The 24,426-nt window shown below is 31.6% G+C and overlaps 4 protein-coding genes across 7 annotated transcripts; 2 read left to right on the top strand and 2 right to left on the bottom strand.

Annotated features, from left to right (window-relative positions):
- Positions 1 to 1,574: 1,574 nt before the first annotated feature.
- On the top strand, positions 1,575 to 8,605 carry LOC113870900 (3-phosphoinositide-dependent protein kinase 2-like). 4 transcript variants are annotated; one of them, XM_027507440.1, is made up of 11 exons: positions 1,575 to 2,320; positions 2,872 to 3,595; positions 3,751 to 3,803; positions 4,505 to 4,606; positions 4,681 to 4,789; positions 4,901 to 4,979; positions 5,318 to 5,483; positions 6,313 to 6,447; positions 6,573 to 6,739; positions 7,215 to 7,437; positions 7,926 to 8,596. In XM_027507440.1, exons 2-11 carry the CDS (start codon positions 3,466 to 3,468, stop codon positions 8,007 to 8,009), a joined length of 1,248 nt encoding a protein of 415 aa, XP_027363241.1. In that variant the 5' UTR covers positions 1,575 to 2,320; positions 2,872 to 3,465; the 3' UTR covers positions 8,010 to 8,596. The 4 variants fall into 4 exon arrangements, 3 of the variants coding, with proteins under 3 accessions (XP_027363241.1, XP_027363240.1, XP_027363239.1); XR_003505706.1 differs by having other exon boundaries at positions 1,630 to 2,320; positions 3,415 to 3,595; positions 6,313 to 6,410; positions 7,926 to 8,605; XM_027507439.1 differs by having other exon boundaries at positions 1,631 to 2,320; positions 3,415 to 3,595; positions 6,579 to 6,739; positions 7,926 to 8,601.
- Positions 8,606 to 9,461: 856 nt separating this feature from the next.
- Positions 9,462 to 11,280, bottom strand: LOC113873078 (probable phytol kinase 1, chloroplastic). Its single transcript, XM_027511052.1, has 6 exons — positions 10,946 to 11,280; positions 10,685 to 10,752; positions 10,421 to 10,552; positions 10,195 to 10,310; positions 9,984 to 10,098; positions 9,462 to 9,791 (listed from the first exon to the last, which is right to left on the bottom strand). Exons 1-6 carry the CDS (start codon positions 11,240 to 11,242, stop codon positions 9,605 to 9,607), a joined length of 915 nt encoding a protein of 304 aa, XP_027366853.1. The 5' UTR covers positions 11,243 to 11,280; the 3' UTR covers positions 9,462 to 9,604.
- Positions 11,281 to 14,863: 3,583 nt separating this feature from the next.
- Positions 14,864 to 16,584, top strand: LOC113871745 (putative F-box/LRR-repeat protein At1g56400). The gene is made up of 3 exons (XM_027508846.1): positions 14,864 to 15,784; positions 15,989 to 16,162; positions 16,285 to 16,584. The coding sequence occupies exons 1-3, from the start codon at positions 14,864 to 14,866 to the stop codon at positions 16,582 to 16,584; spliced, it is 1,395 nt and encodes a 464-aa protein (XP_027364647.1).
- A 1,493-nt stretch (positions 16,585 to 18,077) lies between these two features.
- Positions 18,078 to 23,517, bottom strand: LOC113872793 (probable U3 small nucleolar RNA-associated protein 7). The gene is made up of 8 exons (XM_027510617.1): positions 23,324 to 23,517; positions 22,870 to 22,935; positions 22,687 to 22,776; positions 22,400 to 22,532; positions 20,821 to 20,939; positions 20,483 to 20,550; positions 19,765 to 19,813; positions 18,078 to 19,306 (listed from the first exon to the last, which is right to left on the bottom strand). The coding sequence occupies exons 1-8, from the start codon at positions 23,378 to 23,380 to the stop codon at positions 18,281 to 18,283; spliced, it is 1,608 nt and encodes a 535-aa protein (XP_027366418.1). The 5' UTR covers positions 23,381 to 23,517; the 3' UTR covers positions 18,078 to 18,280.
- Between the last annotated feature and the right edge of the window lie 909 nt (positions 23,518 to 24,426).

The following is a 24,426-nucleotide window of genomic DNA, read 5'->3' as shown; positions in this document are numbered from 1 at the left end:
AAGTGCGACATTGAAGGTAAATATATACATAAAAAGCCACATGCAAAGTGGGTTAGGTGGGTAAATCCCAATTGAAATGGAGTCTTGTGATTGTCTATTCCAACAGGCTCGCCCTATTCAACACATATTATAATTTTAAAACATGTTAACATTAATTGATTACTATAACTGTTTTTAAATAACTTAAAATATATTTTATTAAAAATAAAATATTTATCACATAAAATATAAAATTCCAATAAATATTTTTACTAAAAAAGCTTAAAAAACAGTATATAATAATTTTTTCTCTTATTTCTTAGTATTTATTTAATCAACAAATATGATAAACTAAACCTATCAATTTATTTTATTATATTCTAATCTAAGTTTTATATTCTCTCTTTTATCATTATATTATATCTTATTCACAAAAATAATTCTAAAATTTAATATTAAAAAGAGTTGATTTCTGCTTTATTATCAATTTTTGTTCTTCTTTATCTGCAAAATTATGGAGTTTGTATATGGGTCTTCAACTAGTTATTTCAAAAAATGTTTAGTATATTTAAATCGAAAGTGATTCTAAAGAAGTTATCAATCTTATCTTATTTATCCAGCCTCTTTCTCGCCCTTTGTTTGATCTTCTATGTAATATTAGAAAGTCTCTTAGATAAATTAAGTTTGTTAGGTTGAATCATATTTGGAAGAAGACAAACCTTTGTGCGAATTTTATCGCAAAATTTAATCTTGACCTCATGTTTTCTCTTTGTCAGTTTAAGTCCTTTTCCTTCTCTAATTTTTTTGTTAATTAAAAATTCTTGTAAATACTGTTATTTTAAACTTTTAAGGGTTCTTGTTGTTTGAATTGGTAAGTTCTATTTATTACAAAAAATATATATATTAAAAAGAATAGTTTTAAATTTTCATTTTTTATATTTGTGAATTCTTCTAAGTATTAAATAAAAAATATACATTAATTTTTATATTTTTAAAAGAATAATTATATGCACTTTATTTAATATTTATCTCATATAATAATTAAAAATATATAGGAAAAAAACGTCATTTTTAAAATAAAATCAGCTAAGCATGCATTTAAATTCGGCATTAGAAAAAAAAAACAAATTTTTAAATAAGATTTGTTAAACTCTGACATGTAATGAATTCAAGAGACTTCAGCTTTAGTTCAGCCCTTTAAATTAGTTAATTGAGTAGAATAAGGTGAATGTCCAATCTACAACACTACACGATACAATATATGACGCGATCATTGTCATAGGTAAAATATTGTCAAAGAATATTTTGAAAATATTGATTAAAATACAATACATAGTTTTTTTTATTAAAAATAAAGGTTACATAAAGAAACTAGTTGTTGTTTTCAATAAATAAATAAATAAATATTTAAAATTAAATTTTAAAATAAGATTTAAACATATACAGTAATTTATTTTCAAAAAAGGTATCAGTATATATATATATATATATATATTCATAATGTTAAAATGAATCTTAATTTGAATAAGAAGTGTGCTAGATTTGATATGGGTGAAGATAAGATATGAAACGTGTGATTTGCAGTCAAAAGGGTCAAAGCATTGAATCCAATGTCCGGAGATGTGCCCGAAATGGCATGGGATTGGACTATTCCATCTATTGGAAAGGGAAGACTGACAGAAAAGCATGGAATTGCACAAAAGATTGTAATGATATGAATTATTTATTTATGCAAACACTTCGCTTCTTTTTTCTTCACTTCTCATGACAGGTGTTTGCGTTGTTCCTGATTTAGGCATAATAGCCACAAAGAGAGAGAGATAAAATGAATGATCTCCATCATCATTCCTTTCCCATGTGATGTGCTCCCTCTCTCTCTCTCTCCCTCTCTCTCTCTAGTTAGGGTTTTCAATTTCAATCAAACCCAAAGCACCCAACTTTCCCATTGAATCACACAATTCCCTTCACCCTTCTCCTTTTTGGCCAAAAGGGTCTCATCGGGTTTGCCTATTTTTGACAGTTTCGAGCTCTCCTCCTCTGGATTCTAGAGAGAGAAAGTGCTTTTCTAGAGAGAGAAACTCATGATGGGAATGTAGAGTGTAGTTCCCTTTTTGTTGTTGTTGTTGGTGGTGGTAGTGGTGGTGGTTGCGGTGACCGAGCAATGTTGGAAATGGAGAAGGATTTTGATTCCAAGCTGAAGGTTCAGGCGAATTCTTCCTCTTCCAACGGTGGTGGGAATGTCCAGAGATCCAAGAGCTTTGCTTTTAGGGCTCCCCAGGAGAATTATACCATTCAGGACTTTGAATTGGGCAAGATCTATGGCGTTGGCTCTTATTCTAAGGTCTGACACAAACTTTTGTTGTTTTTATCTTGTGGGTTGGTGTTGGTTTGCTTTTCTTTTTTTTTGTGCATTGCTTTGATCGATGAATGAATCCTGTGTGGATGTTGTTGGCATTTGTAGTTTTGTCACATTATATCTGTTCAGTTCTGTTGATTGTTGGTTGCCGGTTGGATAATCATTGATGCCTATTGTGCGGTAGAGATCATTGGGCAATATTTTCATCCTTGTTGCCATGCGTTGTTGTATTGTATGGAACACCATTTGGTAGCTTTCATTTAGCAATTTTTATTTGCAAAGGGGGATTCTTCTTTGATGCTGTGACATGAATGGTTGCTAAAACTGTTGTAAATACTGCTCGTAACTCCACCCTTCCCATATTATTGCTCCACTTATTTTACAGAATAGGAAATACCTTTCATTTTCGGAGCTATGTATTATTTGTTAATAGCTATTATGGTATTATGACCTATATTAAAATATGAAATTTCACATTTGTTTTGGAACAAATGAATCCTCAAGATAGCCTTTGATGTAATTAATGTGAATTACAGAAGTTATAGAGCTGGAAGTAAAACAATTTATAGGTTGTAGAAAAGGAAGCGATCCGAGGAAATGATTGGCTTAACTGTGAGGGGTATACCCAGCTGGAAGTGAAACTACTGCTGGTGCATGAAATCGGCAGGATATCCTTCGTGCAAGTGTGTTATTGCGATGCCTTTACCAGTAGCCTTTATTGGGAAGTTCACCCTGCATGTGAATTGCTATTACCAGTGTACTTATTTGAACTGCATCGACATCAAATATGACTATCTCACATCTTACTGAAAACATATATTTTTTTGTCCCTTTTTCTATTACTTTTATGTGATACATATATTGCCTTTGCCTTTACCCCTCTTGCTCTCACACTTGCTTTCTCTGTGTCTTGCTTTATTTATGATTTGTTTTTCATTTTTGTCCGACTGTTTTGGGTGGCTGTGACCAAAACAGTCTGACATTTTGGCACTTTTCTCCCGTTATAGTGAACAGTTGTTTGAGTCAATTTATTTTCTCTTGTAAATTATTACCAAATATGTTTCTTATTATGTTTAAAGGTTGTGAGGGCAAGGAAGAAGGACACTGGAACTGTGTATGCATTGAAGATCATGGACAAAAAATTTATTACCAAAGAGAACAAAACAGCTTATGTGAAGTTGGAACGCATAGTGCTTGATCAATTGGACCATCCAGGCATTGTGCGGCTATATTTCACATTTCAAGACTCACTTTCTCTGTGTAAGTATTTCTGATTATATTTTCTCTATATACTGGCATTTCCTATGGTTTACTCCTTTCCAATATCTTCTCAACTCTTCCCTTGTTTGCCAAGTTGGTTTATATATTATTTTGACGTTATCTTTTTTCCCTTTGTTCCTTTTACATTGATGAAGATATGGCACTTGAGTCCTGTGAAGGTGGAGAACTTTTTGATCAAATAACCAGGGTAAGCTAATATGAGTAAGACAGTATAATTATAGAACTGTTACACAAGTTAATTGTAGAACTGTTACACCAAAGCCCATGAAAAATAGAACTGTTACACAAGTTAATAACCAAGTTTATTAGTTTGTGAGACGATATTACAATGGTAAGTAAGACAGTAAGCACATGTTTGGTTTTGCATAATTTTAACATGAAAGAAAGCTTTTCAGCCAAGAGCTCTGTTTGCTGCATTTTGATTATAAGATTTTCTTAATGCAAAATAAGCTAATCCATAGAAGCACATATCACTAAAAATAAAAGAAGTCATAGATTATACGATAAATCAAATCACATAGAACATATGGTTCCAAAATACAAATCCGTTACACCTACTAGAACAAAAACTTGCAAAAAATGGCAGTGCTTAAATAGTATTCATCTATACACTATAGTTTGTAGAAGGTATCAAACTCTTGGCATCCCATATCCACTTAATTAACATCCAATGGCCCCTATGCCTCCAACAAAAATTACTTGTGTAGTTGTGTACTGTCATATTTTCCTTATCATTATTTGTCATCTGTGTCAGGAGACCCTTAAGACAATATTTGTACTTTAGTAGTGGTTAGAATATGGAAATTAGTAATATGTAAGCCAATATCTTTCTGCATGCTTGCTCCTGCATGATATCTACTAGTAATCTTTCTGATTTGCTATGTGCAGAAAGGTCGACTAACAGAGGATGAGGCACGATTCTATGCAGCTGAAGTTGTAGATGCTCTTGAATACATACATAATTTGGGAGTGATACATCGTGATATTAAGGTAGTTCTGTGACATAATTATACTGCATTATAGCCATATATGGCCATGTTAATATTGTATTTCTTCAAATGCAGCCAGAGAATTTATTACTTACAGCTGAAGGACATATTAAAATAGCCGATTTTGGGAGTGTGAAGCCTATGCAAGATAGCCAAATTACTGTCCTTCCAAATGCCGCATCAGGTAAAATAGGAGCAATGTGGAAGCTACTTTATATATATATATATATATATTATTTTATTTTATTTTTTGGTATTGTATTTATTTATTAAGTATTTATTTTAACATTTCTAGATGACAAAGCCTGCACTTTTGTGGGCACAGCTGCTTATGTCCCTCCAGAGGTTCTTAATTCCTCCCCAGCAACTTTTGGGTAGGGACTGCATTATCAAGTAACAGATAAATTTTATGTTATGATAATATTATTTCTTTTCCCTCCACCATGATGTAAGCAGATTTTCAAATTTCTCTTTGAATATTGTCATTCACTTTTCTCCAAAAAAATTATTTCTTGTACCAGTCTTCCTTGTATGTAGATTGTTCAATTCGGTTTGTGATTTTTTTTTCTAAATCAATGATTATCTTTGACAATTTAGATGTTAAATTTGCTTATGAACTGAATTTCATTATCGCTTTTGTCTCATGCCAGGTCCCCATATAATAACTTTTCTTTTGTTTTTTGTTTTTCTTTCCCTCAATATATCACCACAGAAATGACCTATGGGCACTTGGCTGCACATTATATCAAATGCTTTCTGGAACTTCCCCTTTTAAAGATGCAAGTGAATGGCTTATTTTTCAAAGAATTATAGCAAGAGAACTTAGATTTCCAGATTACTTTTCTGAGGAAGCAAGAGACGTTATTGATCGGCTATTGGTTCGTATTATGACTGTGCACACAGAAATCATGGCATCACTTATGTTCTGTATGATACATTGTTACACTTCGTATTTTTGTTAATTGATTAGCTACTCTTTAAATTCACAAACTAAGAGCATGAAGGAGAGTAGTATCCAGGATTTAAGTGTTTCATCTCTGGTCTTCTTGAAGGACAGCATTGTGAGGCTGGGGGCAGGTTAGGGAGGGGTCAACAGGAAGTGAAAAGGTATATGTGTAGACTATTAGATAACAAAGATAAAGGGTACATTTGATTCACATTGAAGGACAACATAAACAAAACAACAATTTTAAGAAACTGAGCTGCAGACTATTTTTTTTGTTGTCTATTGTATGTTAGTTGGTGCACAACACAAACTGGGGGGCTGTGCGAGGTTCTTAATTGACATCAATGGGGTTTGGCCACATTGATGAGTATTTTTGACTTTTGGGTGGTGTTGTGGGGCAAGTTGTTAACAAACTTTTGTCTTTTTCTTCATCTTTTGTTTTGTTAGATCCCATGTCAAATTTAAAATCAATATGAAACAAGTATTTGAGTGCTATCTAGTCGTTTCTGTTTTTAACAAGTCAAAAGCACCCATATTATACAGATCAGTGAATTTTTTCCAGAAGAATCATGAAAATTGCAAGACAATGTATTTTTAAGTACATAACTACATGCCAATCAAACTTACAGGATATGATAATAATGCATGAATTAATTAGTAATACTAAAATTCATCATTTTAACAACTTTTTTTAGCATGCTTTAAGTTGCATGCTGTAGGTTATTTTGTCAGGTTTTAATTTTAAATAGCAATGCATGCAGGATTTGGACCCCAGCAGGAGACCAGGTGCAGGACCCGATGGTTATGCTTCTTTGAAAAGACATCCATTTTTCAAGGGGGTTGACTGGGATAATTTAAGGTCACAGATTCCTCCAAAACTTGCTCCCGAACCGGGGGTATGACTACCATTGCTTTGCTCTTTGAAATGCTATATATGGAGAATGAAGAAAGGAACCTCCATTTCTTATCACTTTATTTGTTTATGAACGTAAGTTTTTAACACTGTATATTTCACTTTTAGACTCAGTCGCCGGCAGGTGATGATGTTCATGACTCATCATGGAGTCCTGCTCACATTGGGGATGGTTCTGCAGCTGTGGTTAGACAACCTGATGGTGCTACATCATCTTCTGAAGGGACTGGTCACATAACCAGGCTAGCTTCAATTGATTCCTTTGATTCAAAATGGTGTGCACATGCCTTCCTTTTTTGTAATGTTTTCGCATCCAATCAAGTTAATGCTATCCTTTATGTTTTTTCATGCTGTAGAGCTTTTCACATCCAAGAAAACTGTATTTATTATTATTGTTATTATTATGTAATACATAAATGGGGAAAAACTATGTTAGTTTTAATATTCAGTTGCTTCACTTATCCTAAAAGACAAGAAATAACAGCACATTGAGGTCTCTTTCAATCAAATTATGTTAATTTACACACAAGTTAAGTTATATATTCCCTAATCTCCTCTCGTTCCTTGTTAGTGTTTAATTAAAAAAATTGTGTTCTCATAGAGAGATAAAAAAATTGTTCCACAAATATAGAAATAACAGGATATTGAAAAGGATATTTTAAAAAATAATAAAAAGAAAGGCTCTTATGCACAGCACAGTGCCTAATAGTCTGTGTTTACGTGGCTTGTCAACTTATGCTTGTATTACAGGCAACAATTTTTGGAACCTGGGGAATCTGTTCTCATGATCTCTATGGTGAAGAAATTACAAAAACTAACAAGCAAGAAGGTGCAGCTCATCCTTACCAACAAACCAAAGTTGATTTATGTGGACCCATCAAAGTTAATTGTGAAAGGAAATATAATATGGTCTGATAATCCAAATGATTTAAGCATCCAAGTGACTAGTCCATCAAATTTCAAGATTTGCACAGTAAGTTCTCTCTTCATTACTGATTCTTGTTATACAGTTCGCACTATTTATAAATATAGAAAACAGTATGTTTAAAGTCAGAATCCAAGGTGGCCATGCTAATAGCTGAAACATTTAAATTACAATCTAATGTATAAGTAATTTAATCAATTCAGTAAAGCATCAAAATCATGTACGACTCTAGTTTTTAACATATATGTTATTCCTTAACATCTCTAGAGCTGGAATTGGGTTTTGGTTTTATTTCTCAGACATACAAGAGATCAGGTGAGCTTCATTGCATCCCCAACAATTCTTAACGCCTGAGCCAACATGATCTGAAAAGGCTATTATGATTTAAATGTTTTTCCATAACATGTTTAAGAAAGTGATTTTCCCCAACTTGTAATACCCTTCCCCTATTCATATGTAAATTCTAGTTTTTATTCTATGTTATTTAGTTTTGGTACTTTCCATTTTTCTTATCAAATGTAAATGTAACGATGCAGCCTAAAAAGGTAATGTCTTTTGAGGATGCAAAGCAAAGAGCTTATCAGTGGAAAAAGGCAATTGAAGGACTTCAAAACCGGTGAATTTATTCGGGTTTTGAGAACTTATTCTTCAGATATCTTCATATTGTTCAGCAAGAAGGGATAAAACAGTTGACTTCCCCCAACAATCAATTATTCATTAAAAGAAAACGAATGAGGATTTAGCATTGCTGAAGCTGGTTCTAGCTAATTCCTCACCGCAGCTTAATTTTGTAACAAGTTTTTCCATCCTCTTTCATACTTCGATGGGATGATAAAATGTGGAAGTTCTAATTGTAGGTATGTTGGAGGTTGGAGCCAATACTTTGTAAGAAAAACATCAGTTATTTTTTATAAGATTATGAGTTGTAAGATGATGAAATTTTTGCTATCATAATGTATGAATCATTGAATTTCTCAATTTATTGTTCCTTCAGCCCGTGGTTAGACAGTGAAGCCATCTTGAAATTTCAAAATGGATATTTTGGACATTGGCAATCTGTAAAGAATATAGGTGTAATCTGACAATTCTATGAAGTTTTAGGCATTGAATAAAAATGTGTTTCTAGCAAGCAAGTTAGGTTGCAATTGGTAAGCTTTGCTGTCAAAGTGCATCTGCACAAAGTTCAATGACTATTTGTTGAGCTAAGATGGTGTGTCAAGAATGTATATAATGAAGAGAGACACTCAGCCATGCTTGTAACCTATCAAAATTTGCTTGTGTGTGATCCAGATTGCACATGAAGCAAGACTATATATTATACATACATTCCACTGTCACTGGACTTGCCATTTTTATTGATATTTTCAGATAGACTCGAGAGGACAGAAATTGCATTGCATACGAAGTGAATCTAAATGACATTTCAGTTTGCGGACTTGATATGACAATTCAATTCTCCCAACATAACTCCAAGGTTTGGTAGGTTGAATTAATTGAGGTACCAAAAACAACTAGTAAGGAGTTATTAAGGAATGATAGTTTGGTTAACATGTAACGTTTTTTTTTAAAGTGACTACTACATATTGTGTACTTTCACTATGTCCAAGTACTATGCATGTAATAGGTTCAATTCAGGTCTATTAACCTCTTTTTTTGAATTACAAAGAAAATTGAAGTGTATGCAAGCGTTTACCCAAATTAGCAACAAGGACCTATATTATGATTTGGAGTGTGTTCCAAGACTACTTTGGAGTGAGCTTGAATCCAATTGGGAGGAGATAAATGCAAAATTGCCATCTGCACAAATAATATTCTGTCATCCAAGTCTGTGCTCGAATACCATTTACTAATCTACACAGAACCACCTGATTAGGATCTAATTCTTGGATTAGGAAATAATATTCAAAGAGACAATCGAACGTTTATTATTATAATTTTATGCGTACTAAATTCTTACAAATCCTACTACACCAATAAAAAAAAACGGAGATTTATCACGTTAATTTAAACATAACACTACCGAATAATTATGGCTAGGCTTCAACAATGATTTTATACTATCAAAATTTTAAAATTAAACTTGTTACTGATAATTTCTTTACAATGTAGAGTTAATTTCATATTGCCAAAAACATTTTCTCAGTGTACCCGTAGAAAAAAAATGAAAAATGCATGCATGGCATTTCAGGGGAATTAGAGCAGTATGCTCCAAGAGTTAATTATGAAAAGTGAAAAATGCGACTCCCATGGTTGCTAGTGGAACAGATATGTTGTCATCTACTAACTCAGTAATGGGAAGGGACTCCACCAATGTTGCCACAATAGAAACAAAAGCAACTTTGGGCACAGTGCTTGCCCAATCCAACTGCACATATCCTAGAGCTGAATAGTAGTAGAGCATCCTACATGCAATAATATCATAAGCATCAGTGCCAATATCTAAATGGAACAATATCTTTTTACACTTTACATGTGACTTTGGTTTATATCTTGCCATAAAGATAGGAATAAAATCAGAATTGATGTTGGAAGTCAATTTCCTCACTAGTGAAAGCAAAAGATCTGTTAAAAGGTTGGATAAGTTTGTGACACACCCGATTGAAACTAAGAATCCAAACACAAGCATGGATATGCTACCAGCCCAACTCTTTTTATGATTATAAGGAATCTTCATGGACCCATATCTTCTACCAATGATATCAGCTATACCTGAAAAGTGAAAACCATCAAGTTCAATGTTGATTGATTAGACAAACTAAAAAAATCATCAATTACATAAGAAAGTGAAGGAATGTGTACTAGTACCATCCCCTCCGCACATCATAGCCAAGGAAACCACCCCAATTGGAGACTCACGCCAGAACACAAGAGCACACAAAATCAACATAATAACATAATAAAGGGGACCCCTTAGCAATTCTCTGCAGGTATGAACAATCAATGCTTAGAAGTTACAACATATTCATTGTTTTTCAACTCTCATGATCAAATAAAACCAGAGCAACTGTCAAAAATGAATGAGGACACTTACTGTGGATCTCCTTCTCTAGTCACGGATTTGATCAATCCTTCATCAGAAGTCAATGAGAAACCATTCACCAAAAGCCTCAAGCAATTCACAAGAGGAACAAAAGCAGCGAAATAGCGAGCCTTAGTGGAGTTGCTATCTTAACATTAACATCAAAACATTGAAACAAAGCTACAATCAATGCACAGCAAAAACCTCAGACTCAAAACTTCTACATATATAATATAAAAAGATCAAAACTTTATCCAAAACACAGAAATGGGTTACCTGAAAATAGGCCAAGAAATCAAAAACAGCAAGCCAGAAAGTATATGAACCAGTTTTCTACTCATTCCCTGCCTCATCAAATTTCACAAATCCAGAGAGTCACATCACATCAAAACCAAGCACAAAATTGTCCATCAAAACACAAATCATTAAACAAAACCCAAAATTCAAATTGAATCAAGCAAGTAACAAACTGATTCATTTTCAAAGATTCTGCATCTGCATGCAAACACTGAAGCAATAAGCAACCAGTGACAGCACCTGGTGGAGGATGTTCCTCCGAGTGAGATCGTTAAAAACACGCACAAGGGCGTAACCGCCACCAAGAACAGCCACGGTGGCTCCGCCATTGTAGAGCAGATCCTCTGCAGTGGCAGGGACAGCAAAATGTGACACCCTTGGACCCAAAGGGACAATTGGCACAACAGGACAACGCAAAAACCGAACAGTGTCGTTTGTTGTTATTGGCTTGTTCCAGGGAAAGAGGGTGATCGATGGTGGCCGTGTACGGCAGTGCAGGGCCGAGAATACAAGTTGGTGAGATGATAAGAGCGACATAACTCACAAGACTTGAGAGGACCAGGCAGGACACCCGAAAAAACAACTAGGAGTGATAAGCACTTTTATTGATGTTGATTTAATTTAAATTAAGACAACTTAATTGTCATTTCATGCGTATTTTGAAATTTGTTTTTCAATTGAAATTTAATTTTCGATTTAGTAACATGTATATTAATTGTTTAATAATGATTATCAAGATAAAACATCGAAAATTTTGATGTTACTATACTTAAATCTTCTTGTTTAAATTAAATTATATTGTATTTTCATAAACTTTTGAGAGTGAAAGCAAGAAGTATGTTCCATTAAGCCACTTACCTAAAGAAACCAAAACAAATGTTAGGTTTCAATGGCAAATGGCAACAGCCTCTGTGTTACTTCCACGTCTCCATGGGGACCACAAATGCAGAGTATCACAGTAGCTACAATTTTGGGCATTTGCTACCGCAGCATCAGTTGCATTTCATGTATAAATTGCTTACAATAGTACTTTCCACATAATAAAAATAGATAAAAATTTTGACAACTTTATAGACTAAGTTGTCATATTTACTATTTAGTAAATACCATTTTTGGAGATGAGTAACTCTGTAGCGTGTAATTCATTATGGACTTTTTTGTGTGACAAAAGAAGAGAAGCCTGAATCACTACTTACTCATATGGTTTCATATCCCATGAATTATTTTTCTCTGTTTCCTTGTCCCCACCAAAAATAGCAGACTCTCATTGTTGCCTAGTGAGTTTTGATGTTTTCTTAGCATAGCTAAGGTAACTTGGATTCCCAAATAAGTGTATAGGGTCCTGTTTCTCAAGACCCTCTTACATTGTCCAGAGGAGAGATTTTTTTCTTATCTTTTATGTGGATGGTATATAACTAGCTAGAGAGAATCCAAACTCAGGTCATGTGAGTGTGCGCCTATGAGTCTTGTCTATCAAGTTAAGAACTAGTTATGACAAGTGTTTGTTCTTTTGTTAACTCATCTTTTTTTCTCCACTCAACTTGATTTTGCATAACCTAATTCGGCTATCTCGAATTTGAATTATCTAACTTTTTATGGCAAAAAATGAAAAAGTTTTGCAATGTTGAATTTGAAATTAATTGTCAAAACCACTCAAAGTCAAGAATTTTTTCTGCCGCAATTGATGATTCCAAATCTCTAAAATAGGAAAATCATTATGAAGACACTAATTTTAGATGTAAGAGGTAAAAAGGCTGAAAAGTAAAAAAGAGAGAAAAACAAATAAATAATAAAAGATGTGATTCTGGACCTTGAATTATGCTCACGGTTGACACTAGTGAGAAGAATGTACCATAAGCCTATAAGTTTCATGGGGCATTGCTCAATTAATGATAGATATTATCATTTTCCACAAAGAAAAGAGAGAGAGGTGAATAAGGGGACATGAGAAAAGTGAATGTGAGATGTACCAGAAAATATATATTATTGTCCTCACTAAGAATAGAGTAGTGATGGGAACAGTGGTAAAGGGTTTATAGTTTCTTACCACAACAGGACCTTGACAAACCATGTATTTGCCAGGATTTTAATGATAAAACTTGATAAAATATTAGAGTTTTTTTTTTAATTTCAAAGTTGTATTTTATTTTTAAAATTTATTAGATAAATATTACATGAGAAAAAAATATTTATATCAGTGCAAAGCCTAATACTTTTATATTATTAAATAACTTTACATAAAATATAATTTTTATCTATTTATCTATTAATTTTAATCCTTAATATGATTTTTTATGTTACATCTTGCAATAAAAATAAAAATAAACAATCAAATACATCTAACATCGCATTCATTGAGGTATTTTTCTTTGGGAGCAAATGCCACACCGTGTGCAGGTGCAGTTCATTTTTTCACGATTAACAATTTTTTTTTTTGTCTAAATGTTATCTCGTTATTTTGTCATAAAAAATTATTTTAAAAGGTTCATATCAGTTGGAGTTCATAAATTTATTTAATGAAGATTTTTTTACTGCTTTGGATAATTTTATGCAGGTAAAATGTGTGTGTAAATAGATAAAGTGCCATTATGGTACTTAAATTTAAGAAAATATTATATACTCTTAAATTTCTCTAATATTTTATAGATTAAATAATATTTATGTTTTATTCAAATAAATCATTAACTTTATTATTTATATGCTTGTAAACTTTATCATAATAAAATATGTTTAATAGTTTTTAAAAAGTAAAAGATTGTGATATTAATAAATAGATTTATTTTTTAAAAATAGTTTTAAATTTTTAATAATTTTGATAATAAATCACTAATCTCTCTTAGTTTACAAGATTTTATAAAAATTACCGATATATAAATAACAATAATTGTTGCCCATATGCCAGTAGTTAATGGGAATGGTCCACTTAAAAATGGGCCTCTATTGGTAACCCAATGTGAATGCATTGTTGTTGGGCTGAGTAAATAACAGCCCAACAATGACAATTCATGCAATAAGATTCTATGAATAAGTTACATAATTTGTAAAAATTGAAGATAAATCCATTAAATGAATCCTTGGATCTTTAATCAAAATTAGAAAATAATTATCAGAGATTATATAGAAAAAAAAAAAACAATTTGGCAATGTTTTTGTACTTGTATTAATTGTTACACCATCAATCCCAATATTGAAAATTTTAAATTTTATTTCTTTCAAATTTAAATGATTTATGAGTTTTGATTTGCAGCAAAATTTAGGAGTCCTCTTATTTGATTTGTACATACACATTTATTAAAATTGACACCTGTTGTTAGCATTTGATTTGATCCAATAAATAATATAATAATTGAATAGTCTAATTTATTTTGTAGAAATCCAACATAGTATGATGAATCTCCAAATAAAAAGACATTCTATTGCATTATCTATGGTTCAAGATTGATATAAAAATGTATAAGATATAATCATTTTTGCACTATCATTTTATTTTTTCAAAATATTATTTCTTGGAGAGCACATTCTCTTGTCTTCATTGCTAATACAACAAAATACAGTATCTTTTAACAATCGATGACTTTGGCATTTTAAAATTTAAAAAGCAAAAGATTGTGATATTTTCGTCCAACTTTATTTGAAACCTATATACTTTTAAACTTATTTTTTAACTAATCTTGATTTATTAAGACGGAGATGCAACTAATTCTGAATACAGTATTAGCATAAAAACTATTTTTGAATCAACTATTAAGTAAAGTAAGAGCATTAATTAATGGATTAATAAATAATATTTTTATTATAAATTATATTAAAATACATTAAAAATATAAAACTATGTATTTTTAAGTTTTTAAAATTTTTTTAATCAGTGTCTTGAGTATATTAGTTTCCATTATCCTATTAATTACATATACATTGCAGGAAACAATGCCTCATCAATGCGAAACGCTTCCTCCAAAGGTTGTCTCTTTATTACAGGAAACAATGCTTCACCAATTCAAAGCGCTTTCTCCAAAAGTGGTACCTTTACTTTCTAGTTTGCATCCATTCAAACCTTTAAAAACGACCCAACATTTCCAATTAATAGCCATGTAAGTGATCAAACTCAACCGTATTAGTTTACCCAAAATAAAAATACAGTTCGTATATATGTGTATGGCCATGGCAAGTAACGTAAACATGTTCTCTTTCTTGCCAGAATCTCTTCTTATTGTTATTGTTTCATTCCTTCCCTTCAAAGAAGCGGCAAGAACATGCACTCTCTCCAAACGGTGGTTGAAGATATGGCAATCAACGAGGAACATAGAGTTCAATGAACTCTTCTTTGTGAAACTTGGTGAATCTGATGAAACCAAAGAGGGACAGAGAAGGGTTTTTCTCGACTTCATCACACACTTCATCGCAAACTACAAAGACAAGTTTGTGGACAAGTTCTCTCTCAAGGTTTCACACCCTCGAAGTTGTGATGACAGCATAAAACGTTGTGTTGCCTTTGCTACGCATCGGGGGGTGAGAGAGTTGAGACTTGATTTCTCTGATCCATCATGGGAAGAGAATGATTTTCAAAATCGTGATGCTTTGTTTCAGTTGCCAAATCATGTTTATAAGCACGAATCACTTGAGACTTTAAAGATGTATTCATGCGGTTTTGCTATGCCTGATTTGCTTAACTTTAAGGCCCTCAAGAATGTTTCTTTGGGTTGGATTGAAGTGAACATTTCCACTCTTAAGACTCTTTTGTCCACATGTAAGAAAATTGAAAACTTGAGTTTGAAGAAATGTTGGAATCTTGTGCACTTCGATATGGGTGAGGAAGAACTTGGGTTGAGAAGGTTGGTCATAGATAAGTGCAACTTTGTTGGCGATGATTATTTCGTTTTCAGGGCACCAAATCTTACGTTCCTTAAATATTCTGGGCTAATGGGAGTTTTTGAAATAGATGTACGCCCCTATGTTATGGAAGAAGCAGATATTGACTTCGCCTTAATGCCCCACTTTGAAGAATGTGGCGATTTACTTTGTAAACTACTGCATGATCTTAGCTCTGTTAGGGTCCTAACAGTTTGTAGTTTCTTACTTCAGGTACCCTTCATTTATTTTATAAATTTCCCTCCCTATTATTTAAACAAATTTCTATGGTTATAATGTTACAAATTATTAGAGATATATAGTTATTAATAAGTTAGATGGTTTAGCTAACTAGTTAATTAATTCATACTAGTATATATATATATATTAAGTTGATTATTTTCTTCTAATCATTTGTATTTTCTGATGCATGAAAAGGCTATTCCTTCTGGGGAAGAACCCGTGCGCATCCAATGTGATATGAATGTGAGACATTTGATTATGAAAACACAAATGCATCATTTTGAACTATGCGGATTCATGTTTCTTCTCAACAGTTGTGCTTTGTTGGAGAAGCTCACGTTAGAGATAGGCCAACGAAAAATATTTCGTGTAAGTCAATAAATTTTAATATATGTATCTTTCTCAGTGTTTATGCATATTAAAACGTGATTGGAACTTGTGTTAGCATGTTTTGGTTATTTACATGTTTTTTGTATTACTATTAATTTCAGGATTATAAACTTCCGTATCGCGTTAGCCTCAGGAGGTTCTGGGAACAAGATCTCATAGTTTTTGAATGCTTGAGAAGAACTCTAAAGGTAGTGGAGGTGAAGGGATTCAGAGGGATGCTGAATGAAATTCAAGCGTGCAGCTATTTGATTCAAGCTGGTAGTGTTTTAGAACAGGTCACTATCAATGTACTCAAAGATGAGAGTGATGGTTCTGAAAGAGTGGAAAAGCGCTATGCAAATGCAAAATATTTGCTCACTGTTCCAAAGGCTTCGGAAAACTTGCAGATATTGATTGCATGATATAGATGTAATGTAGCATGTATTATTTGATGCAAGCTCATAATATTAATATGCATGAAAGTGAATAACAATTGTTACTTATGATTTTGAAATATATGCATGCATAAGAAAATAATTCAACAATCGAAGTCTAAAACTTAAAAAATTTCAATTTTTAGAATTTTAATTTGTATTAAAATTTATTTTTAAAAACAAAAAACTATTTTCAAAACAGTAATCAAACATACTCAATATTTTAAGAGATAAAACTAAACATAGCTGAAAACTTTGAATTTCAGTAAACTTCTAACTAAAAATTTAATAAAATTAAAATTGTTTGACAAATTAACTATACAATTGATTAATTTGTATTAAATAATTTATAAAAGAATATGTAATATTAAACTTAATTATAATTTATTTTATTTATTTATAATTTTTATATAAAAAATATATTTTTAATATAAAATATATATTTGGATAGAAGAAATAAGAGAGCAAATGAAAAAATAAATAAAAATGAATAAAAATATTGAAAAGTAAAGAGAATAAAAGACAATAAAATTTACATAATTATATGAAGTTTTAACTGTGTAATGACTAAGTCGTCATCTTCAAACAAAATAAAAGTAAAAATGTGATAGAAATGTTGATAAATAATTTTTAAAAACTAAACTTAATTTTAACTCATTTTTTCAAAAGCTACAACTTTTTTTCATTTTATATTTTTTAAAAAAATCTACAAACTTACTGACCAAGTTATATTTATAGATTTTGTAGTAAAATAAATAGAATTTTCAAAATTAAAATTTTTGTAGGAAAAGAGACAGTAGGAAAGTTTGTCTAGGAATAAGAGGTGCTGCAAAATTTGTTGTAAAATCCAAACTAAAATTTCTGAAAGATCTTACTGATTAAACATCGGTTAAAAAATTAAAAATAATCTTTTATTAAAATAGGAGCATTAGTAATAATTTTAAACAAAAAATATAAATTTAATTTTTAACCAATATCTTAAAAATACTTAATAACATATATCATTTTTAAAAAATTAACAATTCAATTGATTGCAAAATTAAAGAAGTAACGATGAAGAAAAGAGACTATATTGTAAAATCGAAAAGATGCAGGATTAATAAATAAATTGAAAATATCATAAAGGGATTGTTTGGGAGATATTTTTTTAAAAAGAGAATGTCATTCTTTTAAAATTAAAAAATTATATAACGTTCATGATAATAACTAAATTAATTACTAAAACATTAAATTTTTGTTAATTTATTATTTATATTTTAATCTAGAAATGAAAATAAATTAAGATATGTTTATCTAAAATAAGAAAGAAAATATTTTCTCCCTCCTTTCCGAATTCTATCTTTCCAAACATCTTCACGAGCGTTTGAACCAACTTTCTAGTACTAGATAGCACCTTTTATTAGCAGATCACCACGAGGGGACGCTCCATTACTCATATAACACATTTAATTCGGTTGAATTATTAATGCATACTCAGTTGTCAAAGAAGATATTTGGATATTAAAAAAACTAGAGAGACATTAAACGCAAAATTTGGATATGCCTTCACCTAAAAGGCAAGAAATATCGACATCAAAGGCTACAAATATAAAGGCAACAACAAATACAAATAAGAAGCTTCAAAACTAATAGGGGGGCAAAAAAGAAAGAAAAATACATGACTCAATTTGACTGAGTTTAATAATCAAGATGCTTTCTTGCGAGCAAATCGCTGTAAAGATTTCGGTAGTTCAACACCCTCACTAGTTTTTTGCTTCTTTCTCGATATGTTTTCCTCTTCTTGAATTTTCTGCTCCAAGTAGGGCCTCTTCACTCTAGCAACTGCATCTTGCTTTTTCTGTACCCTTTTACCTGACTTGTTTCTTCCTTTCGTTTTCTTCTTCAGTTTTATACCCTTAGCAGCTTCAACGGCAGCTTCCATCTCATCCTCCCTCTGTTGATTTGTTGACTGGTCTTTTCTTGTTGGTTTCACCGTACCAATCTTGCTGGGATCAAGCATGATAGTCTCGGGTGGAAGTTTATCAAGAAGAGACCGTATTTCCTTTTCTCTCCTCTGTTTAGATGTTTCAAATGGGTTTGCAACCCATGAGTCGAAGTTGGGTTCTCCTGCTCCTGGAATAAGAATACTAGACCAACCCATTGAATGCCCTATGCCAAGAACATCTTCATATGGTCGAAATACTAATTTTCCTATCTGGTAACCCTTCACCATCGAATGAGTCATATACTTGGAATAATTCTGTGTTCCAGAATCATCACGCAGAACCTGGATATATGAACCATTACCACAAGCAAGCAAGCCTTTTTGACTAAAATCCAAAGTATTTGCATGACCTGGTAATGTTTGAAGAACTTCAAATTTCCTCAAGTCCCAAAGCTTAATTTTTTTATCTTTCCCGGCAGTGGCCATTAAGGTGCCATTTGAGTGAAATGCCAACGCCGAGACAGATCCATGATGACATAGCATCTTAACAAGAGGAGAAGAGCTGGTTGGCTTCCACATAGTAACTGTACCACTCGAATGACCTAAAGAAACAACCCCATTGAAGGGGTTCACTTGCATCACATTTGTACATCCTAAGCCAGTTCGAAAATTACCAACCATGGTACCCATTGTAACATCCTGATAACGAAGCTGTCCAAATTTGTTGATTGAAGCCAAGAGAAAATGGTTTTTCAGAAACTGAAGCCTTAACACTGGACCATGTTCCTGGAAAAAAGGAAACAACTCAACCCCATAAATACGCACCCTATATGAAAAGTTTCATAAGATGATGAAAAAGTAACCATTTTAGCTATTTTGAGGCATTTAAGAAGCAAAGCTAATGCAAAATAGAACAAACATATACTTAGTTCCACTAACCAAGCTTATATTCAGCATGATTGCACAATTACCTACCCTATACACTAACCAAGCTTCCAGAATAGATGGAGGTGTGCAAATTAGGACTAGTTACTATTTGAAGCAGAACTGAATAGGTATTGGATCCACATGACATAATCAGATTCGTGGATAAGAATAGAGTTTAATAAACATTCAAATGAAAGGCGATAAGAAAGCAAAATATCAACCATATAACATCATATATTTAAAATTCAAGCATATCATAATGATTGGTTCATCTCTAAAAGAGAAATACTTAGATATTGCAAAAGCAATATACCGACCTTGAGGCAGTGAAGCTCTATGCCTTCTCGATTATAGATGTACGGATACCTGTCAAATTTTATATTCTAGTCAGATGAATCAGAGTATGTCTTAAAATACAGCAAACTAGATAAAATATTTTTATGGGGGAAAAAAATCCTAATCAGCTTTTCCAAATGACAGGAAATTATCAGCTCACAAATAATGTCACAAGATTATATGGATTAAGCTCATTGTGCTACCACAAAATAAGATAGAGATAAGTGAAAATTGTAAAGATTTTTAAAGCATTTAAGTCTTTTAATGTCATTTTAAAGTAATACACAGGAAGCACATGGAATTATGCAAGGAAACATAAAAACAACAGCATTAGGAAAACTGAGCTTAAAACATCATTTAATCTTCAAAGGGAAAAAAAAAATTAAATCCTAACATGATCCCAATTACCTATGGTGTTTTAGCAAAGTCACATACAATTGATAAATATCAACAATTATGAATAACAAGTGGAGGGTAGTGTGTCGCACAAATGGACGTGTCCCCCAACCCAAATTTTTTCTGCTAAATTTTATCATGTTTTTTATTTTTTTTTTAACTTCTGAACAGCCCCACCTCAAGTCACTTATTTTTCCATCTAGACTTTAGAGGTGCTTTCATTGCAACTGTAGATTAATTATACACGGAATTAAAATAATTACAAATTAAACAGCTGAATACTGAATCAAGGAAGAAAATTACTTTTTCTGGGCAGCAGCAAAAAAGAGCTCATTGTGCAAGAATGCCACATCACGCACTGTTTCTCTTACCTGAAAAAAGCAAAAATAATTTTCTATTAAGTAAATTGTGTTTTTTCAAAGCTAAAACAAATGTATCCTTAAAGTTTTATTCGGTCAAGTAAAAAGAATACTTCAAAGTTACTCTCCAGAGCCAAATTCAGCACTATATGATGCCATCTAAAGATGCCATAACGAATAACCTCATCATTTGAGAAGAAAAATTGAACAATTTTTATAACCAAAAAAATTATATTAGTTAGTAAAATCACCCAACGCAGACTCAACTAGGACTGAGCATACCTGAAACTCTCTGATTAGGCTCAGATTTATCATGTCCACAATTCCCAGATGGCCCTTACGACCACCAACAGCCATATACCGGCCACTTGAAGTAAAATCCAGAGTGTATGGACCAAGTTCTGCAAATAGGGATTGTAAAGAAAAACAATAAATAGTAGATCAAGAAAATAACAGAGCTGTTTCCACTCAAGAAAGATTCTTTGCAACTGTGCATCATTATTGTGAGGAATGAAGTATAATAAATAAGGACAGCCAAATCAAACTTGTTCATAGCTGTTACAAGGACAAGGCAAAAAGAAAGGAATATTATTTTTATAAAAGAATTAAAACAAGAACTATATCAGGTAGACGTGTCCTGCAATACTATTAACTATACACCAAGTAATCATCTTAAATCGTAATAATTAATATAAAAATAAAATGCAAGACAATCAGGGAGTAAAAATCTCTTAAATGGGGACTTATCAGTAACAGGAGCCATGATTTAAGAACAAAGAACTTATAGAGAACATCATTTGCTATCTTTAAAAATACACAAGCTATTATGTACAAGTTAGATTTGCTTTCAATTGTTATGCACTTGAACTGGTTGTAGGTTTATCTCACCTCTAGATCAATGGTTTGGCTTTGCAGCCAAATAACTCCATATTCCATTATATGAGAACACACACAAAAAAAAAAAAAATAAAATAAAATAAAATAAAATAAAAAATTTCCATATCATGCCCAACAATTCATGAAGTTAATGAACAAGTTACATTTGCTTCTTTCAACATGTACTTAATTTCATCATAATAGGTTTATCTGACCTCTAGCACAAGGTTAAATTCATTGGATTTTCCAAAACATGAGAATAGAAAAAGAAAATAAACTACATAAATCATGCTTCTTATATCAAACCCCAATAATTATAATGTTATTGAACTATATGTAAATATACCCATTAAATAACTTCAAGGAAAAATCAGCATGTCAAGACTAAATATGGGTGGTAGATTACAAGTTCCTTGCAGCACAGTGAACAATGTTTTATTTCTCATAACTAGATAAAATCCCAATAGAATATAACTTTTTTTTTAAAAGAAATCAGACTCCAGAAATCTACCCCTTCACAGCAAAAACAGTCAAACACCCCACAGAGACCAATTCAAACACAAAAAACCATAAGATATTATTAGATCATAAGATTTTACATTCTTGACTGCAAACAGAAAACTTTGTATTCCTCCGCTCAATCACACAGAACAAGAAAAGATCACATACGCAATTGGTAAAAGTGCCACCAATAAGTGATGATGAAAAATTAGGGAATATACTCTAATTCAACTTCTACTTATCCTCAATACTACATTTTTTTAACAGGTACATCAAACAATTTCTATTTTCATGATTTAACAATGCATGAGTAGGTGCGTGCTACATAAAATCAGGGGGGAAGTTGAAAAGAAAAAAAAAAACATCAAAACCAAAATATTCAAAACTTAAAATGAATAAGTCATTACTAACGTTAGAAGCTATAACAGAGACATAAACCTAACTTAGCCTAAGATACTAATAACAAGCAATGCATTAATAATACCTGGTAAAACAATATCATATTGCTTCCTAGAGCTTAAGATATCTACTTCACGAGCAATTGCCTCCTGCTTAATCCTCCATGTCTTCTCTATTCCTTCAGTCTCCAGATAACCTCCCTCACTAGGCATAAGCCACTGTGTAATTGAAATTAGAAAGGCAAACATACCACATTAATATTTTTTCATAGGGCTTATACTGTCATCCACATCCACGCACAAACATTAGAATAACTCACTTACACATCATGTGTAAAAAAATATAAAACAAAAGAGTATTTCAATCATTAACCTTCTCAGCCTTGGCAGCAGCTTTTGCAGATTTTCCATATAATTCTTCTTTAACAGCTAGTTGACTCTTCAGCTTTTTATCCTTCAAAACCTGCAAATTATAGTTTACAAATTAAGATTAAAAGGTTACACTATCAAGTACCAACGTCTTGATTCCATTAAGCTCAACTCAATGCTTTATTACCTCCAAATTAGCAACTTCCCCTCTGAGATACTTCTTTATTCTCAGGTCTAGCTCATCAGTAATGTCCTGCAAAGAAATATAGCAAATTGAGAATCAAAAACTCAAAAATACCGCGCACAGAACCAAACATTCAGCATAGCCCATGTTTAAAGGAATGTCAAAATACGATTATGACAATCACCAATTTGACGGAAACAAGTATAATTCCTAATTCTGAAGCGTGAGTCCGAAAAATGTAATAAATAAGTTCAACCAGATCCAAAGCATACCTCACTTTCTGTTCCGTTTTCATTTATCAAAGAAATCCAATGAGAGGGAAAATGACAGTAACATGTATTCAATAAATTTACTAATCACAACTACTAATTAATCGTGGCTTAAAGTACAAACATAGAAACGCAAGTTGAATGAAGCATTGATGAGTTACAATTTATAAAACTCGTTGAGGAAGTACCTGTTCAGTGGAAGGCTTGTTCTTTGGAAGAGCGTCGTTCTCTTGAATCTCACCCATCTTGTCTAGAGACGCGGCTTCAATCTCTTTTGACGACGGAGTTGGCGGCGGCGTGCCGGAGAAAGAGAGAGCGAGAAACGGCGTCGCTGGGTTAAAGGGTTTTGTTTGGGGTTTAGAACGATGTCGGTCTCTGCACTCTGCCTGTATGTAACTCCTAATTCCTAATTATTTATGCCCAACCTTTTTTATGGATTAATTTTTGAAGTGTGTAATGTTATAATTTTAAACCTCTTAAATTATATTTTTTTTACTAAGTTTCTTTATATAATTTTCCTGTACATGATAATTTTTTATTAAAAATTATAGTATATAATAAAATTTAATATATTAATAATATTAAAAGTTATAAATTTTAATAAAATATTATTACTTTTTTTTATGGTGAAACATTATGCGTACATTAAAATTATTTTTAAACTTTTAAGACTAATCTTTGGTGCAACATTTGTGGATAATTGTGTATGTACCGTTTATGTTAATTTTAGTACGGTAAATAAAAATAATATATAAAACATTAAATAAAAGTTGAATTAAAATGTTTTTTAAATAAAGATATACCGTATAATTATTTTAATTTTATAAATTTACAAATATTTTAATTAATAATAACAACTATTTTTCTAAATTAAGTAAGATTAAAATAAAGAGATAGAGTTTTTAAAATTAAAAATTCTCAAAAAAAAAATTTTTTTTCTTAAACTCCACTCAAGTTTTCTTATTAATTAATCTACGTCTTCTATGATAACAATAATTTTTAAAAAATAATTGATACATAAAAAAATATTTATTAAGATCAATAAAAATTAATCTCTCACTCTTACACATATATTTATATAAAAACTCATTCCTTATTTTTAATTAAAAATATTTTGTTTATTTCTTATAAATACCCCAAAAAAAATTACCAAAAATGATATTTGATGACAGTAAACAATTGTGTTTGTTAGTAATATTGTCATCCTTTTATCTCATCTTATCCATGTTATTAAATGGGGCTCCAAGTACTAGTCATTAAACTTCAATTATAATAAACTTTTTTTTTAATT

The sequence above is a fragment of the Abrus precatorius genome, unplaced genomic scaffold, assembly GCF_003935025.1.
Source record: "Abrus precatorius isolate BTA unplaced genomic scaffold, Abrus_2018 Scaffold7, whole genome shotgun sequence".
NCBI lineage: Eukaryota > Viridiplantae > Streptophyta > Magnoliopsida > Fabales > Fabaceae > Abrus > Abrus precatorius.
The sequence above is the reverse complement of the archived record's forward strand: the minus strand, read 5'-3'. Positions and strand labels throughout refer to the sequence as shown.

Coding starts and splice junctions, on each gene's coding strand:
- LOC113870900 (XM_027507438.1), top strand. CDS start 2,141: ATGTTGGAAATGGAGAAGGATTTTGATTCCAAGCTGAAGGTTCAGGCG. Junction 3,596..3,750: donor TCAAGACTCACTTTCTCTGT/GTAAGTATTTCT, acceptor ACATTGATGAAG/ATATGGCACTTGAGTCCTGT. Junction 6,740..7,214: donor GATTCCTTTGATTCAAAATG/GTGTGCACATGC, acceptor CTTGTATTACAG/GCAACAATTTTTGGAACCTG.
- LOC113873078 (XM_027511052.1), bottom strand. CDS start 11,242: ATGTCGCTCTTATCATCTCACCAACTTGTATTCTCGGCCCTGCACTGC. Junction 10,753..10,945: donor GGAGGAACATCCTCCACCAG/GTGCTGTCACTG, acceptor TTGATGAGGCAG/GGAATGAGTAGAAAACTGGT. Junction 10,553..10,684: donor ATTTCTTGGCCTATTTTCAG/GTAACCCATTTC, acceptor ATGTTAAGATAG/CAACTCCACTAAGGCTCGCT.
- LOC113871745 (XM_027508846.1), top strand. CDS start 14,864: ATGGCAAGTAACGTAAACATGTTCTCTTTCTTGCCAGAATCTCTTCTT. Junction 15,785..15,988: donor TTTGTAGTTTCTTACTTCAG/GTACCCTTCATT, acceptor ATGCATGAAAAG/GCTATTCCTTCTGGGGAAGA. Junction 16,163..16,284: donor GCCAACGAAAAATATTTCGT/GTAAGTCAATAA, acceptor TATTAATTTCAG/GATTATAAACTTCCGTATCG.
- LOC113872793 (XM_027510617.1), bottom strand. CDS start 23,380: ATGGGTGAGATTCAAGAGAACGACGCTCTTCCAAAGAACAAGCCTTCC. Junction 20,551..20,820: donor GCCTAATCAGAGAGTTTCAG/GTATGCTCAGTC, acceptor TGCTTTTTTCAG/GTAAGAGAAACAGTGCGTGA. Junction 19,307..19,764: donor TAGAGCTTCACTGCCTCAAG/GTCGGTATATTG, acceptor CCTTTTTTCCAG/GAACATGGTCCAGTGTTAAG.